Source organism: Salvelinus fontinalis, chromosome 6 (genome assembly GCF_029448725.1).
Source record: "Salvelinus fontinalis isolate EN_2023a chromosome 6, ASM2944872v1, whole genome shotgun sequence".
NCBI classification, from domain to species: Eukaryota; Metazoa; Chordata; class Actinopteri; order Salmoniformes; family Salmonidae; genus Salvelinus; species Salvelinus fontinalis.
The window spans coordinates 5066370-5084268 of record NC_074670.1 but is presented as its reverse complement, the minus strand read 5'-3'; the positions used below and the strand labels follow the sequence as shown (position 1 = coordinate 5084268).

The window sequence follows — 17899 nt, the reverse complement described above, 5'->3', positions numbered from 1 at the left end:
ATTTCTCTGAGTGAAACAGAAGTCCTTCTGCAGCACTTTTCCTGACCAGGAAGTGAAATGTCAGAAATCGATGCTCTTTTCAACTTGATGCCTATACATGGTCTTGACACTTAGGAGTCTACTTACACTCCATACGCCTTCCTATTGGTGTAAAGAGGATGTGAGAGAAGGAATTTTGTGCTCATCTTGGTCTGGAAAAAAAACAATTTCTTTGTCGTGACCGTCCACTTCCGGTACTCTGAAGGAAGTGGGATTGACTTCTGTTTTGCTGCCGTAACGGACGACTAACATATCCGGCTCAAATTTTTTTTGATACATGTGACCATATCATCGTAATGTATGTTTTTTCTATATAGTTTAATCAGATTATTGAATTTTTTTGGGGAGTTTTGCCGTGTTGCGTTCTCTGACTGTGTTTACGTTGGAGAAATTTGTGCCACTCGGCTAGTGCCAATGCTAATTGAAGAGGGAAATTTGCCATTCTGAATCCAAACAACGACTCATCTGGACAGAGGACACCTTGTTCAACATTCTGATGAAAGATCAGCAAAAGTAAGACCCATTTTATGATGTTATTTCATATATCTGTCGTGCATGTGAACTGGCCGTGGGCGCCCAATTGTTTCTGTCTATTGTGGCTACGCTAATATAGCGATACATTTTGTTTTCGCTGTAAAACATTTAATAAATCGGAAATATTGTTTGGAATAACAAGATGCCTGTCTTTCAATTGCTGCAGACTATGTATTTTTCAGAAATGTTTTATGATGAGTAATTAGCTATTTGACGTTGGTGTCTGTAAATATTATGGCTGCTTTCGGTGCAATTTCTGATTGTAACTGAAATGTAAACTATGGTTTATACATGAAATATGCAAATATTTCGAACAAAACATATGCTACACAATAAATATGTTATCAGACTGTCATCAGATGAATTTGTTTCTTGGTTAGTGGCTATTTATATCTTTATTTGGTCGAATTTGTGATAGCACCTGATGGAGTAAGAAACTGATGGAGTTAGAAAAGTGGTGTCTTTTGCTAACGTGGTTAGCTAATAGATTTACATATTTTGTCTTCCCTGTAAAACATTTTAAAAATCGGACATGTTGGCTTGATTCACAAGAAGTGTATCTTTCATCTGGTGTCTTGGACTCGTTAATGTGTGAAAGTTAAATATTTAAAAAAATATCTTTTGAATTTCGCGCCCTGCACCTGAGCTGGATGTTGTCATAAGTGTACCGATATCGGGCCAGCCAGCCTAACAGGTTTGCAACCGCTGTGTCAGATTTCAAAAAAACTTTACGGAAAAAGCAACCCATGCAATAATCTGAGACAGCGCTCAGAAATATAATAAAATTAGCCGCCATTTTGGAGTCAACAGAAACCAGAAAATACATGATAAATGTTTCCTTACCTTTGATGAACTTCATCAGAATGCAGTCCTAGGAATCCCAGGTCCACAATAAATGCTTGATTTGTTCGAAAATATCCGTTATTTATGTCCAATTATCTACTTTGGTTAGCGTGTTTGGTAAACAATTCCAAAGTCACAAAGCGCCTCCACTATAATGTGACGAAATGTCCAAAAGTTCCGTAACAGTCAGTAGAAACATGTCAAACGATGTACTGAATCAATCTTTAGAATGTTGTTAACATACATCTTGAATAACGTTCCAACCGGAGAATTAGATTGACTTCAGATGAGCGGTGGAACAGAGGTCCTCCTCATGTGAAAGCGCATGGTGAAAGCATGGTCGGCTCGTGGCAGTGGTGACTAATTCCTGTCTCCTTCGGCCCCCCTTCACATTAGAGTCATCAGACAAAGTTCTATTGACTGTTGACAGCTAGTGGAAGCCATAGGAAGTGTAAACTCATCCATATCTCGCTGTAATTTCAATGAGAGCTAGGTTGAAAATCTGGGAACCTTTAAAGGACAAACACAACCTAATGAAACATTCTGGTAACCTATAAAGGACAATCAGAACCAAATGAGACATTCTGGGAACCTTTAACCTCTAACACCTCCCAAATCCGGATCCGGGAGCACCCCCATCAGTAGAAAAGCTACTAGCATAGCCTAGCATAGCATCACAAGTAAATACTAGCATCTAAATATCATTAAATCACAAGTCCAAGACACCAGATGAAAGATACACATCTTGTGAATCCAGCCATCATTTCTGATTTTTAAAATGTTTTACAGGGAAGACACAATATGTAAATCTATTAGCTAACCACGTTAGCAAAAGACACCACTTTTTTTACTCCACCAGTTTTTTACTCCATCAGTAGCTATCACAAATTCGACCAAATAAAGATATAAATAGCCACTAACCAAGAAACAAATTCATCAGATGACAGTCTGATAACATATTTATTGTATAGCATATGTTTTGTTAGAAAAATGTGCATATTTCAGGTATAAATCATAGTTTACCATTGCAGCCACCATCACAACTCTCACCAAAGCGACTAGAATAACTACAGAGAGCAACGTGTATTACCTAATTACTCATCATAAAACATTTCTTAAAAATACACAGCGTACAGCAATTGAAAGACACAGATCTTGTGAATCCAGACAATATTTCAGATTTTCTAAGTGTTTTACAGCGAAAACACAATATAGCGTTATATTAGCATACCACAATAGCAAACATCACAACAGCATTGATTCAAGCCAAACAGAGCGATTACGTATAAACCACCAAAAGATATACATTTTTTCACTAACCTTCTCAGAATTCTTCAGATGACAGTCCTATAACATCATATTACACAATGCATATAGAGTTTGTTCGAAAATTTGCATATTTAGCGGCACAAATCGTGGTTATACAATGACAAAAGTAGCAAAGGTGCCCAGAAAATGGCAGGAGAAATCTTTGAAGAGGCACCTATTCTAATCAGTAACTATTCCAAAACTTGACTAAAAAATGCAGGTTGGACAGCAATTGAAAGACAAATTAGTTCTTAATGCAATCGCTGGGTTACATTTTTAAAATTAACGTTACTTCAAGCATACAGCGTGCGCTAAAGCGAGACCGCACCATAATTCATGGCGGAATTATTATCTGACATTTGTCAACATAAGTACGAATTAACAGCATAAAGACTGCTTACTATTAGCTGAGCTTCCATCAGAATCTTGGGCAAGGTGTCCTTTCTCCAGAACAATCGTCTTTGGGTTGAAAGATGTCCTCTTGTCCGGTCGAAATAGCCGCTAATGTTAGCCGCCAACTGGAGAGGTGTCCAACTCGTGAAAGCGCATGACAAAGAAATCCCAGAAAATCGCAATAAACTGCTATAAATTGCTAAGTCGGTTTAAATTAACTACCTTATGATGTCTTTAACACCTATAACGAATAAAAACATGACCGGAGATATAGAACTACTAAAACGAAAGCGTTTGCAGGACGCCATCGTGATGTCTTCATGCGTCAGGCGCACCGTTGAAAAGGACGGTACTTCCGTTCCACGGTCTTATAAAGGGCCCCAGATTGCGCAATCCACTCCATTCAAATTCTCCCCGCTTACTGACATCTAGAGGAAGGCGTATGCAGTGCATGTAGCCCGATGGCTTACATGGGGACTTATAAACTGGCCTCAGAACAGGGACCTCGATTTCTGAAATCTCACTCCCTGACAGGAAATGTGCTGCAGAATGAGTTCTGTTTCACTCAGAGAAATAATTCAAACGGTTTTAGAAACTAGAGAGTGTTTTCTATCCAATAGTAATAATAATATGCATATTGTACAAGCAAGAATTGAGTACGAGGCAGTTTAATATTGGGAACTAAATATTACAAAGTCGAAATGGCGCCCCCCTAGTGTCAAGAAGTTTTAAAGGACAAACACAACCTAATAAAACATTCTGGGAACTTTCTTGTCACATCAGGTGAATGTTTTTTTTTGCTCCCTAAAAGAAACATTGTTGAATCTAACAAACGTTCTGGGAACATTCACAGAAACAATTTTAGTTTGCTGGGTAGTCTCTCCGTCTCTCTCTGTCTCTCTCAAACAAACACACACACACTTAATTAACCTCACCCTTGTCCGTGTGTTCCTCTCCCCAGCTGCTCTGATGATGGATGAGATGAACCCCTACACTAAGATCAGTCCAGCGCGGGGAGGCTCAGAGCACCAGTCAGCTGGGGCTGTGATGGGCATCATCTTCCTCCTCCTCCTCATCATGATGGCCATGCTCAGCCTGTTTGTCTGGTTCCGACAGAGACAGAGGGACAAGGGACACCACATGCAGCCTAGTGTGGCATATACACCTGGCCTGAGGATAACAAACACCGACTATTCTGGTGAGTTGACCCCTAACCCCTAACCCTAACCCCTGACTCTAACCCCTGACCTTTAATCCTGACCCCTTACCCTAACCCTGACCATAACCCTAACTCCTAACCCTGTACATCTGGCCTGAGGATAACACACACTGACTATTCTGGTGCGTTGACTCTGTCTCTAACCCTAACTCAAAACCTAACCCTGACCCCTAACCTCTAACCAAAACTCAAACCCTAACCCTGACCCCTAACCCTGACCTCTAACCCTAACTCTGGCCCCTAACCCTGACCTCTAACTCTAACCCTGACCCCTACCCATAAGCCTGACCTCTAACCCTGACCCCTAACCCTGACCCCTAACCCTAATTCTGATCCTGACCCCTAACTCTGACCACTAACTCTGACCCTGACCCCTAACTCTGACCCCTAACCCTGACCACTAATTCTGACCCTAACCCCTAACTCTGACCTCTAACCCCTAACCCTGACCACTAACTCTAACCCTGACCACTAACTCTGACCCTGACCCCTAACTCTAACCCTAACCCATAACTCTAACCCTGACCCCTAACTCTAACCCTAACCCATAACTCTAACCCCTAACCCTGACCCCTAACTCTAACCTTGACCCCTAACCCCTAACCCTAACCCGAAACTCTAATCCTAAATCTTAACTCTAACCCGAACCCCTAACTCTAATCCTAACCCTGACCCCAAACCCCTAACTCTAATCCTAACCCTGGCCCCTAACCCTAACCCCTAACTCTAATCCTAATCCTGACCCCAAACACCTGCCCTCAGAATCATCAGCACTGACCACTCTCTCTCTCTCTCTCTGGTAAGCTACCCTGATCCATTCCATCTACCAATAAGATCCCTAAAAAGTTGTAGTAATGATGTGGTCCACTGGGAGCACTAAAGTAAACTCTCTCTCTCTGTCTCTCTCTCTCCGTCTCTCAGAGTGTTGCAGTACGGTAGCCATGCGTCCCTCCACCCTGGATGTGTCTCAGACTCTAACCCAGAGTGGTAGCAGTTTATCAGGAAGCTGTATCTCAAACCCCTCCTACCACACCGTGTCTGTACCTCAGTGTAATGACACTACCAACCCCTCCTACCACACCGTGTCTGTACCTCAGTATAGCCTGGCCTCAACCATCACCACCAACCTGGACAGCACGCTCACTGTCGCGGTAACACACATACACTCAGATGATAAAAGTGGTTTTAATCATATATACAAAATGGAATACAGACGCTCAATGAAACACCATCTTATCTATATGTACAGCGCCTTGCAAAAGTATTCATCCCCCTTGGTGTTTTTCCTATTTTGTTGCATTACAACCGGTAATTTAAAATTGATTTTATTTGGATTTCATGTAACGGACATACACAAAATATTCCAAATTGGTGAAGTGAAATGAAAAAAAAACAACTGAAAAATGGGGTGTGTATATGTATTCACCCCCTCCGCTATGAAACCCCTAAATAAGATCTGGTGCAACCAATTACTTTCAGACGTCACATAATTAGTTAAATAAAGTCCACCTGTGTGCAGTCTAAGTGTCACATGATCTCAGTACATGTACACCTGTTCTGAAAGTCCCCAGAGTCTGCAACACCACCAAGCAAGGGACACCACCGAGCAAGCGGCACCATAAAGACCAAGGAGATCTCCAAACAGGTCAGGGACAAAGTTGTGGAGAAGTACAGATCAGGGTTGGGTTTTTTAAAAATATCTGAAACTTTGAACATCCCACGGAGCACCTTTAAATCCATTATTAAAAAATGGAAAGAATATGGCACCACAACAAACCTGCCAAGAGAGGGCCGCCCCCCAAAACTCACAGACCAGGCAAGGAGGGCATTAATCAGAGAGGCAACAAATAGACCAAAGATAACCCTGAAGGAGCTGCAAAGCTTCACAGCGAAGATTGGAGTATCTGTCCATAGGACCACTTTACGCTGTGCACTCCACAGAACTGGGCTTTATGGAAGAGTGGCCATTGGCTATTGCTTAAAGAAAAAAATAAGCAAACAAGTTTGGTGTTCGCCAAAAGGCATGTGGGAGACTCCCCAAACATATGGAAGAAGGTACTCTGTTCCTTGGCCATCAAGGAAAATGCTATTTCTGGTGCAAACCCAACACCTCGCATCACCCTGAGAACACCATCCCCACATTGAAGCACAGTGGTGGCAGCATCATGCTGTGGGGATGTTTTTCATCAGCAGGGACTGGGAAACTGGTCGGAATTGAAGGAATGGTGGGTGGCGCTAAATACAGGGAAATTCTTGAAGAAACCTGTTTCAGTCTTCCAGAGATTTGAGACTGGGACGGAGGTTCACCTTCCAGCAGGACAATGACCCTAAGCATACTGCTAAAGCAACACTCGAGTGGTTTAAGGGGAAACATTTAAATGTCTTAGAATGGCCTAGTCAAAGCCCAGACCTCAATCCAATTGAGAATCTGTGGTATGACTTAAAGATTGCTGTACACCAGTGGAACCCATCCAACTTGAAGGAGCTGGAGAAGTTTTGCCTTGAAGAATAGGCAAAAATCCCAGTGGTTAGATGTGCCAAGCTTATAGAGACATACTGTTGGCATTCCAAAAGTTCTCAGTTAAATTACAAATGGTCCTTTTGTTCGATAAAGTCCTTCTTTATATCCATAAAAACTCAGTTTAGCTGGCACGCTTCAGTCAATAATCCACTGGTTTCCCTCTTTTCAAAATGCATACAAAATGAATCCCAAACGTTACCAATAAACTTATCCAAACAAGTCAATCAACGTTTATAATCAAACCTTAGGTACCCTAATACGCAAATAAACAATCAAATTTAAGACGGAGAATCGTTATTGTCTTTACCCGAGATAAACAGAAAGAACGCGCTCTCTCGTCCATGCGCATGGAAAGACTACAGCCAAAATGGGAGCCACTTAGAAAAACTACAACTTCTCCTTCATTTAAAAAAAAAAACAGTCTGAAACTCTTACTAAAGACTGTTGACATCTAGTGGAAGCCATTGGAACTGCAATCGGGGAGGCTTTCGCCTTATAATAAAAGTGCCAGCCATTGAAATCAGCGGTAGGCTGAATTTTTGGGTGGGATGGTTTGTCCTCGGGGTTTTGCCTGCCATATCAGTTCTGTTATATTCACAGACATAAGTTTTACAGTTTTCGAAACTTTAGAGTGTTTTCTATCCAAATCTACCAATTATATGCATATCCTAGCTTCTGGGCCTGAGTAACAGGCAGTTTACTTTGGGCACGCTTTTCATCCGGATGTCAAAATACTGCCGCCTAGCCAAAAGAGGTTATAGAGACACACCTCAAGAGACTTGCAGCTGTAATTGCTGCAAAGGTGGCTCTACAAAGTATTGACTTTGGTGGGGTGAATAGTTATGCATGCTCAAGGTTTCAGTTTTTTTGTCGTATTTCTTGTTTGTTTCACAATAAAAAATATGTTGTATCTTCAAAGTGGTAGGCATGTTGTGTAAATCAAATGACACAACCCACCCCCCCCCCCCCCCCCCCCCAAAAAAAAACAATTTTAATTCCAGGTTGTAAGGCCTTCTATATGTTTAGGGAGTCTCCCACATGCCTTTTTGCGAACACCAAACTTGTTTGCAAAATACAAAAAATGCCACGGGGGTGAATACTTTTGCAAGCCACTGTACCATCAAATCTCTATATACACATCATATCTATACCATCATATCTATACCATCATATCTATATATACCATCATAGCTCTATATATACCATCATAGCTCTATCTATACCATCATAGCTCTATCTATACCATCATAGCTCTATCTATACCATCATAGCTCTATATATACCATCCTATATATATCTATACCATCATAGCTCTATCTATACCATCATATCTATACCATCATATCTATATATACCATCATAGCTCTATATATACCATCATAGCTCTATCTATACCATCATAGCTCTATCTATACCATCATAGCTCTATCTATACCATCATAGCTCTATCTATACCATCATAGCTCTATATGTACCATCATATATATATCTATACCATCATAGCTCTATCTATACCATCATAGCTCTATCTACACCATCATAGCTCTATCTATACCATCATAGCTCTATCTATACCATCATAGCTCTATCTATACCATCATATCTATATATACCATCATAGCTCTATCTATACCATCATAGCTCTATATATACCAGCATAGCTCTATATACCATCATAGCTCTATCTATACCATCATAGCTCTATCTATACCATCATAGCTCTATCTATACCATCATATCTATATATACCATCATAGCTCTATCTATACCATCATAGCTCTATCTATACCATCATAGCTCTATCTATACCATCATATCTATATATACCATCATAGCTCTATATATACCATCATAGCTCTATCTATACCATCATAGCTCTATCTATACCATCATAGCTCTATCTATACCATCATAGCTCTATCTATACCATCATAGCTCTATATACCATCATATCTATATATACCATCATATCTATATATACCATCATAGCTCTATCTATACCATCATAGCTCTATCTATACCATCATAGCTCTATCTATACCATCATATCTATATATACCATCATAGCTCTATCTATACCATCATAGCTCTATCTATACCATCATAGCTCTATCTATACCATCATATCTATATATACCATCATATCTATATATATACCATCATAGCTCTATATATACCATCATAGCTCTATATATACCATCATAGCTCTATATATACCATCATTCCTCTATATATACCATCATACCTCTATATATACCATCATTCCTCTATATATACCATCATAGCTCTATATACCATCGTATCTATATATATACCATCATAGCTCTATATATACCATCATAGCTCTATCTATACCATCATATCTATACCATCATGTATCTATATATACAATCATTTATCTATATATACCATCATATATCTATATCTACCATCATATCTCTATATATACCATCTGAGCTCTATATATACCATCATAGCTCTATATATACCATCATAGCTCTATCTATACCATCATATCTATACCATCATAGCTCTATATATACCATCATATCTATATATACCATCATAGCTCTATATATACCATCATAGCTCTATATATACCATCAAATCTCTATCTATACCTTCATATATCTATATATACCATCATATCTCTATATATACAATCATTTATCTATATATACCATCCTTTACCTATACATACCATCATATCTCTATATATACAATCATTTAACTATATATACCATCATAGCTCTATATATACCATCATAGCTCTATCTATACCATCATATCTATACCATCATAGCTCTATATATACCATCATATCTATATATACCATCATAGCTCTATATATACCATCATAGCTCTATATATACCATCAAATCTCTATCTATACCTTCATATATCTATATATACCATCATATCTCTATATATACAATCATTTATCTATATATACCATCCTTTACCTATACATACCATCATATCTCTATATATACCATCATATCTCTATACCATCATATATCTATATATACCATCATATCTCTATATATACCATCATAGCTCTATATATACAATCATTTAACTATATATACCATCATATATCTATATATACCATCATATATCTATATATACCATCATTTATCTATATATACCATCCTTTACCTATACATACCATCATATCTCTATATATACCATCATATCTCTATTCCATCATATATCTATATATACCATCATATCTCTATATATACCATCATATCTATACCGTCATGTATCTATATATACCATCATATATCTATATATACCATCATATCTCTATATATACCATCATATCTCTATATATACCATCATATCTCTATATATACCATCATATCTCTATATATACCATCATATCTATACCATCATATCTCTATATATACCATCATATCTCTATATATACCATCATATCTCTATATATACCATCATATCTATACCATCATAGCTCTATATATACCATCATATCTCTATATATACCATCATATCTCTATATATACCATCATATCTCTATATATACCATCATATCTATACCATCATAGCTCTATATATACCATCATATCTCTATATATACCATCATATCTCTATATATACCATCATATCTCTATATATACCATCATATCTCTATATATACCATCATATCTCTATATATACCATCATATCTATACCATCATAGCTCTATATATACCATCATATCTCTATATATACCATCATATCTCTATATATACCATCATATCTCTATATATACCATCATATCTCTATATATACCATCATATCTCTATATATACCATCATATCTATACCATCATAGCTCTATATATACCATCGTATCTCTATATATACCATCATATCTCTATATATACCATCATATCTCTATATATACCATCATATCTCTATATATACCATCATATCTATACCGTCATGTATGTACAGTACATATCTTAGAACCGTTTGTTTCCTTTATCAGTCCAGCTCCCTGAAAGGAGTCAGGAATGGATCAGAGTGGAGAGCCTACTGCAACCTCAACCATCTGGGTATGGCTCCTTCTCTCTCCTCCTAACCCCTCTCTCCTCCTCTCCTCTAACCCTAACCCTACTGCAACCTCAACCATCTGGGTATGGCTCCTTCTCTCTCCTCCTAACCCCTCGCTCCTCCTCTCTCCTCCTCTCTCTCTAACCCTAACCCTACTGCAACCTCAACCATCTGGGTATGGCTCCTTCTCTCTCCTCCTAACCCCTCGCTCCTCCTCCTCCTCTCTTCTCCTCTCTCTCTAACCCTAACCCTACTGCAACCTCAACCATCTGGGTATGGCTCCTTCTCTCTCCTCCTAACCCCTCGCTCCTTCTCTCTCCTCCTCTCCTCTAACCCTAACCCTACTGCAACCTCAACCATCTGGGTATGGCTCCTTCTCTCTCCTCCTAACCCTTCGCTCCTTCTCTCTCCTCCTCTCCTCTAACCCTACTGCAACCTCAACCATCTGGGTATTGCTCCTCCTCTCCCCCTCTCTTCTCTCACCTCCTCTCCTACTCTCTTCTCTCTCCTCCTCTCTCCTACTGTAGCCTGGCCAGACTAACTATAGTAATACAGTAATGTACACAGTAATACAGTAATGTACACAGTAATACAGTAATGTACACAGTAATGCAGTAATGTACACAGTAATGTACACAGTAATACAGTAATGTACACAGTAATACAGTAATGTGCACAGTAATACAGTAATGCACACAGTAATACTGTAATGTACACAGTAATACAGTAATGTACACAGTAATACAGTAATGTACACAGTAATACAGTAATGTAGACAGTAATACAGTAATGTACACAGTAATACAGTAATGTACACAGTAATACTGTAATATACACAGTAATGTACACAGTAATGCAGTAATGTACACAGTAATACAGTAATGTACACAGTAATACAGTAATGTACACCGTTATGCAGTAATGTACACAGTAAAGCAGTAATGTACACAGTAATACAGTAATGTACACAGTAAAGCAGTACTGTACACCGTTATGCAGTAATGTACACAGTAAAGCAGTACTGTACACAGTAATACAGTAATGTACACAGTAAAGTGTTAATGTACACAGTAATGTACACAGTAATACAGTAATGTACACAGTAATACAGTAATGTACACAGTAAAGTGTTAATGTACACAGTAATACAGTAATGTACACAGTAAAGCAGTAATGTACACAGTAAAGTGTTAATGTACACAGTAATACAGTAATGTACACAGTAATACAGTAATGTACACAGTAAAGTGTTAATGTACACAGTAAAGTGTTAATGTACACAGTAAAGCACACAGTAAAGTGTTAAAAAGGAGGTCTCAGTCAGGGGTAAACTTAACTAAAGGAACGATGAGGGGGCCTCACCTAGAGAAGGAGAGTCCCACCTTCCCCATTGCCTCACTTATCCTCTTCTTTTTGTTTCTATTAATTAATTCTCTCTCTCTCTCTCTCTCTCTCTCTCTCTCTCTCTCTCTCTCTCTCCTCTCCTCTCCTCTCCTCTCCTCTCCTCTCCTCTCCTCTCCTCTCCTCTCCTCTCCTCTCCTCTCCTCTCCTCTCCTCTCCTCTCCTCTCTCAGAGCCAACAGTTAGTGTTCTACAGGGACTTAATGGAATGGCCACCGGTTTCTCCCAGAATCCCTACGATCTTCCCCGGAGCAGCCACTTACCCAGCGGCCTCAACCTCATCCCCCGCCACTACGACATCCTACCCATGAGCCACAGCCCTACAGACACCCCACCCCCTCCCCCAGAGAGCCCCAGCTCCCTGCTATAGAGGTAGGGGACATGCCCTGGTCCCTCCGTCCAGCCCTTGACATTGTTCTGACAACATTTGGCTAACATTCTAACAAACATCCAGCCCTCTCCCCGTTTCCATGCATGATGACAATGTAATAGTGAAGATGCTATCAGAGATAGAGGGGTCACCGTGAGGACTGAGGAGGACAGAGAGGGATCGAGTCCCCCTTTAAACCCTGATGAGGAGAAAGAGAGAGAGAGAGAGAGAGAGAGAGAGCCCCCTCCTCTTCACCGTTACAGAGACTCACACACCAGCGACCATTCATCTGTTGTATCCTCCAAGACTGTCAGTGGGAAGACTCCAACTTTTCACTCTGGACCTCTGGAATGGATCCTGCTATTGATGTTAAAGTGTACTAAGGTGACATCATGTTCCTAATATCCCCATTATAGACGTGTGGTCAGAGAAATTATATCCACAGTAGATAGATCAAAGTATCCACCATTGTGTCAGACCTGACCTGAGCGCTCTCTCTGTGGTGTGACCGAGAGTCAGTCAGACCTGACCTGAGTTCTCTCTCTGTGGTGTGACTGAGAGTCAGTCAGACCTGACCTGAGTTCTCTCTCTGTGGTGTGACTGAGAGTCAGTCAGACCTGACCTGAGTTCTCTCTCTGTGGTGTGACTGAGAGTCAGTCAGACCTGACCTGAGCGCTCTCTCTGTGGTGTGACTGAGAGTCAGTCAGACCTGACCTGAGCGCTCTCTCTGTGGTGTGACTGAGAGTCAGTCAGACCTGACCTGAGCGCTCTCTCTCTGTGGTGTGACCGGGAGTCATGACTCCTGCAGTCAGTTACCCAGGAACTCACCAGTGACCGTGGTCACTATCTACTTCTGGGTAGACAGAGAGATCCCCAGGGAACCAGAGATGACTAAGTACTACCTGTACAAGTGTATCCCATCCAATAGGATCCCAAGCCCCAAACTGATAAACGCATGGTTAAATAGTAAGATATTGTAATGTTTTTTTGATCAGTGATGTAAAACAACGATTAATATAAATTATTGACCAGACTACAGTTGTTTACTTATGTGAAAGCATTTCTTCTTTTCAAAAATCACGTGTCCGTTTACATTTGGTGACGACTGAATTAAGTGATATTTTGTATCTATTATAATGTATTGAATGATTTATTTATTGTTTACACTAGTAACAAACAAAAACAACATACAAAAAGTGAGCATGATCAAAATGAACAAAAACTCAAATGTAAATAATAACAGGATTTATCAGGTGTGATCTGTGTCATGTGTGCAACATTAGGAAATTGTACTAAACTGATTTTACCAGTCTGTTTTGTGCTAACGTTCTACTCCTTGTCATGCCAAACATGACACAGAGTAAAAAGGGACTGGAATGTTAGCACAAAACAGGTTCTGGATTTCAGGCTATAACTGTGCTCTTGTCACGAGTTGCAGTTCCCCGATGAAAGGTATTCCTGAATGTAACGTGCTCAGAATGTCACGTGCTCAGACCACCCGGGTTCGCCCGGGTGGCGCGCTGGTCTAGGGCACTGCATCGCAGTGCTAGCTGCGCCACCAGAGTCTCTGGGTTCGCGCCCAGGCTCTGTCGCAGCCGGCCGCAACCGGGAGGTCCGTGGGGCGACGCACAATTGGCATAGCGTCGTCCGGGTTAGGGAGGGTTTAGCCGGTAGGGATATCCTTGTCTCAGTATGTAAAATGTAATAAAAATGTATGCACTCTACTGTAAGTCGCTCTGGATAAGAGCGTCTGCTAAATGACTAAAATGTAAATGAATGTGAAACAAAAACCAGGTTAAATTCTTTACTGTAGCCTCACTAGGAACCAAACAGAAACCAGGCTAAATTCTTTACTGTAGCCTCACTAGGAACCAAACAGAAACCAGGCTAAATTCTTTACTGTAGCCTCACTAGGAACCAAACAGAAACCAGGCTAAATTCTTTACTGTAGCCTCACTAGGAACCAAACAGAAACCAGGCTAAATTCTTTACTGTAGCCTCACTAGGAACCAAACAGAAACAAACTAAAACCGAAAAAGCCAGAGGGACCTACCTAAATGTGTCCAATAGAAACCTCCTGATCGAGGTCCAATGACACAGGAAGTGCCATGGTTTTCAGGCTTCCTCTCTGCTTTTCCCCCTTACCACTTGGAGGGTGGTAAAAGCGTTTTTCCATTTCGCAAAAAACTTTTTGGGGAACTGTTTGCAACTGTGTGTGTACTGTGTGCACTAATGATTACACCCCTGGTGAGAACTTAAAGTGAAACAGCAATGAAATGTATGAAAAGGAGCCGGACTAAACAAACTAGACCTTAAACAATGTGATGATTTGGGGAATAATGTGTAAAAAAAAAAAAATACAAAAAAAATAGAATTTCGTTTTGTGATGATAATACTTAACATTTATCTAATTTGATAGAACCTTATAGAGAGCTTTAATTTGTCTAAAAAAGTTATCTGATCGGATTTTGGCAATCGAATCGGATTAAATGCATAGAAATAGAACGAATAGAACAGCCGTATCATTGACTTGAATGGGGACGCCCGTTCTATTCGTTATATTTCTAGCCGTTTCTAACCCTATCCGATCAGAGAAACTTTTGAAAAACGGGGGGCCCTGGTGTCCACTGTACGGTACCAGCTCTAAAAGGGTAGACCAGAGATCACCATACACGGATCAACTAAGGAGAAACATCCACATTAATTTTTACAAAGACACTATTTTTGCCCAAATGTCATAGGATTATATAAAATGATCGTCGTTGTAGTGTATGATGTATGTTCGATATTTTGTAAAAACAATTGCATCCATCTGAAAGGGAGCAGAATTTAACGCAGGATCATTGTGATCAGGATGAAATGTTTAGAAAAACTGGGCCCAGATGATGGTTCCCTTTGTAGTGTTCAACCAGGGCCCATAGGGCTACATAGTAGTGCACTAAATAGGACAGAGGGAGCTATTTGAGACTCAGCACAGACAGAAGTTTAGTAATAGGACAGTAGGTCATTATTTTAGCTAGTGTTGAAAGTAATAGGACAGTATGTCATTATCTCCAGCTAGTGCTGATCAGTAATAGGACAGTAGGTCATTATCTCCAGCCAGTGTTGATCAGTAATATGACAGTAGGTCATTATCTCCAGCCAGTGTTGATCAGTAATAGGACAGTATGTCATTATCTCCAGCCAGTGTTGATCAGTAATAGGACAGTAGGTCATTATCTCCAGCCAGTGTTGATCAGTAATAGGACAGTAGGTCATTATCTCCAGCCAGTGTTGATCAGTAATAGGACAGTAGGTCATTATCTCCAGCCAGTGTTGATCAGTAATATGACAGTAGGTCATTATCTCCAGCCAGTGTTGATCAGTAATAGGACAGTATGTCATTATCTCCAGCCAGTGTTGATCAGTAATAGGACAGTAGGTCATTATCTCCAGCCAGTGTTGATCAGTAATAGGACAGTAGGTCATTATCTCCAGCCAGTGTTGATCAGTAATAGGACAGTATGTCATTATCTCCAGCCAGTGTTGATCAGTAATAGGACAGTAGGTCATTATCTCCAGCCAGTGTTGATCAGTAATAGGACAGTAGGTCATTATCTCCAGCTAGTGTTGATCAGTAATAGGACAGTAGGTCATTATTTCCAGCCAGTGTTGATCAGTAATAGGACAGTAGGTCATTATCTCCAGCCAGTGTTGATCAGTAATAGGACAGTATGTCATTATCTCCAGCCAGTGTTGATCAGTAATAGGACACTATGTCATTATCTCCAGCCAGTGTGTTGATCAGTAATAGGACAGTATGTCATTATCTCCAGCCAGTGTTGATCAGTAATAGGACATTATGACATTATCTCCAGCCAGTGTTGATCAGTAATAGGACAGTATGTCATTATCTCCAGCCAGTGTTGAAAGTAATAGGACAGTATGTCATTATCTCCAGCCAGTGTTGATCAGTAATAGGACACTATGTCATTATCTCCAGCCAGTGTTGATCAGTAATAGGACAGTATGTCATTATCTCCAGCTAGTGTTGATCAGTAATAGGACAGTATGTCATTATCTCCAGCCAGTGTTGATCAGTAATAGGACAGTATGTCATTATCTCCAGCCAGTGTTGATCAGTAATAGGACACTATGTCATTATCTCCAGCCAGTGTGTTGATCAGTAATAGGACAGTATGTCATTATCTCCAGCCAGTGTTGATCAGTAATAGGACATTATGACATTATCTCCAGCCAGTGTTGATCAGTAATAGGACAGTATGTCATTATCTCCAGCCAGTGTTGAAAGTAATAGGACAGTATGTCATTATCTCCAGCTAGTGTTGATCAGTAATAGGACAGCATGTCATTATCTCCAGCTAGTGTTGATCAGTAATAGGACAGTAGATCATTACCTCCAGCTAGTGTTGATCAGTAATAGGACAGTATGTCATTATCTCCAGCCAGTGTTTATCACTAATATGACAGTAGGTCATTATCTCCAGCCAGTGTTGATCAGTAATAGGACAGTATGCCATTATCTCCAGCTAGTGTTGATCAGTAATAGGACAGTGGGTCATTATCTACAGCCAGATGTTGATAATATTATGACTGACTTATTCTTAAATAGAAGCTTCACTTGACATTGCTGTTATCTACATGCTACTTGATGTTTTAGAATATAAATGACTAATTAAAAGCTGCTGTGGGATAAACTTTTCACCGTAGACGTGTAGTTCCTGAAACCATGCAAGACATACAAATAACATACTGGAGTTTTTTATTTTGGGGTGTCAGATTGAGACTACCAGGTTTCCGTCCAATTGGCGACAGGTTTTTTAATGTGTTCATTATCTGCATAAAGAAAATATGTGCATTTTCCCACAGTTTCCACCAAAACAGACTTGTTGCAGACAAAAAAATCAGTGTGTGATGATGCAGTGTGTACCAAAATGTAATTTTTTGGTTTAAGTTTTCATGTACTGAATAAAAATCTAGTGTTTTAACTGTACAGATCATTTTGTCACCAAAAAAAAAACTGTTGTGTTAAGTAGAAAAAATGTGTCTACTCTGGTCTTACGTGCGATCTAGCCAACAGCTCACAGATACAGTGTGGGTAGGCTAGCCTGCATGAAGAGATTTATATAAAATATTTTTATTTTGTCAAAACGGCAGTAAAGCATCGATCATCAATGTCACCAGAATAAGACACCGTTCACTTTCAAAGTTTAT

The 17899-nt window shown here is 39.8% G+C and overlaps 1 protein-coding gene across 1 annotated transcript; it reads left to right on the top strand.

Annotated features, from left to right (window-relative positions):
* The first annotated feature begins 3228 nt into the window (after positions 1–3228).
* LOC129856758 (multiple epidermal growth factor-like domains protein 11) lies at positions 3229–17673 on the top strand. Its single transcript, XM_055924479.1, has 5 exons — positions 3229–3250; positions 4079–4315; positions 5258–5487; positions 10851–10917; positions 12489–17673. Exons 1-5 carry the CDS (start codon positions 3229–3231, stop codon positions 12683–12685), a joined length of 753 nt encoding a protein of 250 aa, XP_055780454.1. The 3' UTR covers positions 12686–17673.
* The last annotated feature ends 226 nt before the right edge of the window (positions 17674–17899 follow it).